Below are 1,666 nucleotides of genomic sequence, written 5' to 3' on the forward strand. Positions count from 1 at the left end.
GTATTAATCTTCCTCACCCACACTACGATACCACTACACCTCTGATGGTCCTCATTTCCGATGTGGCATCCATCACCGCCATTCTTCACAGTAATATGCCAATCTGTGTCAGGACCAGTCCCTGGACACTTTGCCCCCTGTGCCAATGACCCCAGAGCCCTGTGCCCACCCGGTAACGCACACTGTACTGACGCCGTAGGCTGAATGCCAGGTCTCATTTGTATGGCGGTAGGAGTGCAGCAGATATTGACCAGTTCTCCATGTCAGGGTCAGATCAGCCGCTGCTGCCAATCACTATATTCTCAGCAATGTGGCAAACTTCTGGGCTTTTATCAATCAATAATCCCATTGTGTGACCTAACAGGGCGCAGATCTGGGATGTGTGGAATCCAGAATAATGGGCTCCCTATAGGGTCGGGGTCAGCACATTACACATTAAGGAAAGAGTTAGAGCGGGGTAATCCGACACATTCATCCCCGAACATAGCGCCCTGACTGCACCTAGTGCCGCCCCAATCCGGGCCACCAATAATCCCAAAATGACTCCGGTGCCTCGATGTGCTGCTACTACAAGACACCACCCCATCCCCCCATGCCCCAAACATCACATTTGCTACTTTAACAAAAAAAAATCCCTTTAAAAACACAATGCAATCTGATGTTGAAGGAGAACTGCAACAATCTTCCATTAACCCTATATCCCCCAGTAAGATTCCAATCAGCCATATATCTCCGCGGTCACCTGCCTGTTACAGGTCCCACGTCAGTCCCTAGTCCAGCACTATACAGAACACTTGTAAACTGGAAATCTGAGCATTACTCCAGTCACATTGGCCATGTACAATGAGGACCCCCACAAAACCCACCTAGAGCCCCTCTAATCACAGCCCTGGAGAGAGTAGGAAACCTCGTGTGCTGTGCCGCAGATTTCACCCCCTATAAGTAACCGTCATTCACATCAGGTATAACTCGGTCACATACAGAAGGGACCCCCAAAACTCAAAGCCCCCTCCCCACAATGCACAGAAAGCCAGATCCATCAGTAACAATACCGTCAGCTGTGCTGTGCTTGTCTCCAGCGCTCAGATGGATGTAGACCCCCAGGCAGTGCAGGACCCCCAGGCTCAGTCCCCAGGCTCCCATGGTGCTGTCACCCGGGGGGCTCCGGCCGCTCTCCCACTGCAGGATGCGATCGCTGCGGAGGGATACGCTGGTGCTGTGATGTGACGCCGGCGGAAGGATCAAATTCAGCACTGAAAAAAATTCAGGTTTTAAAGAGACAGCAAATCCTGAAATGAGATTTTCAGCAATTACTGGTGTTACTGCGCCTAATAGGGGGCCAGAGGGGTGACTGCTAGGTGCATGGACCCCACAAGGAATAAGCCCAGGCAGATGTAACTTGGCTTCTTGGAAATGATGCTGAGCAGTCCTGTGCCTCACCTGCTGCCTGACCCTCACCTCACAGGTTCTGTGCCTCACCTGCTGCCTGCCCCGTACCTCACAGGTTCTGTTCCTCACCTGCTGCCTGCCCCTCACCTCACAGGTCCTGTGCCTCACCTGCTGCCTGCCCCGTACCTCACAGGTTCTGTTCCTCACCTGCTGCCTGCCCCTCACCTCACAGGTCCTGTGCCTCACCTGCTGCCTGCCCCGTACCTCACAGGTTCTG

The 1,666-nt window shown here is 53.1% G+C and overlaps 1 protein-coding gene across 2 annotated transcripts in view; it reads right to left on the bottom strand.

Annotated features, from left to right (window-relative positions):
• Nucleotides 1-1,254, bottom strand: part of VSTM2L (V-set and transmembrane domain containing 2 like) — a 126,507-nt gene extending 125,253 nt beyond the window's left edge. The window contains exon 1 of one of the 2 annotated variants that reach the window (XM_073555274.1): nucleotides 1,053-1,254. In XM_073555274.1, the coding sequence (XP_073411375.1) occupies nucleotides 1,053-1,143 (91 nt within the window). In that variant the 5' untranslated portion in view covers nucleotides 1,144-1,254. The remainder of the gene's footprint in view (nucleotides 1-1,052) is intronic. The other variant, XM_073555273.1, reaches the window with a different exon arrangement.
• Nucleotides 1,255-1,666: the final 412 nt, after the last annotated feature.

The sequence above is a fragment of the Dendrobates tinctorius genome, unplaced genomic scaffold (assembly GCF_039654945.1).
Source record: "Dendrobates tinctorius isolate UK_male_01 unplaced genomic scaffold, ASM3965494v1 ptg000223l, whole genome shotgun sequence".
NCBI classification, from domain to species: domain Eukaryota; kingdom Metazoa; phylum Chordata; class Amphibia; order Anura; family Dendrobatidae; genus Dendrobates; species Dendrobates tinctorius.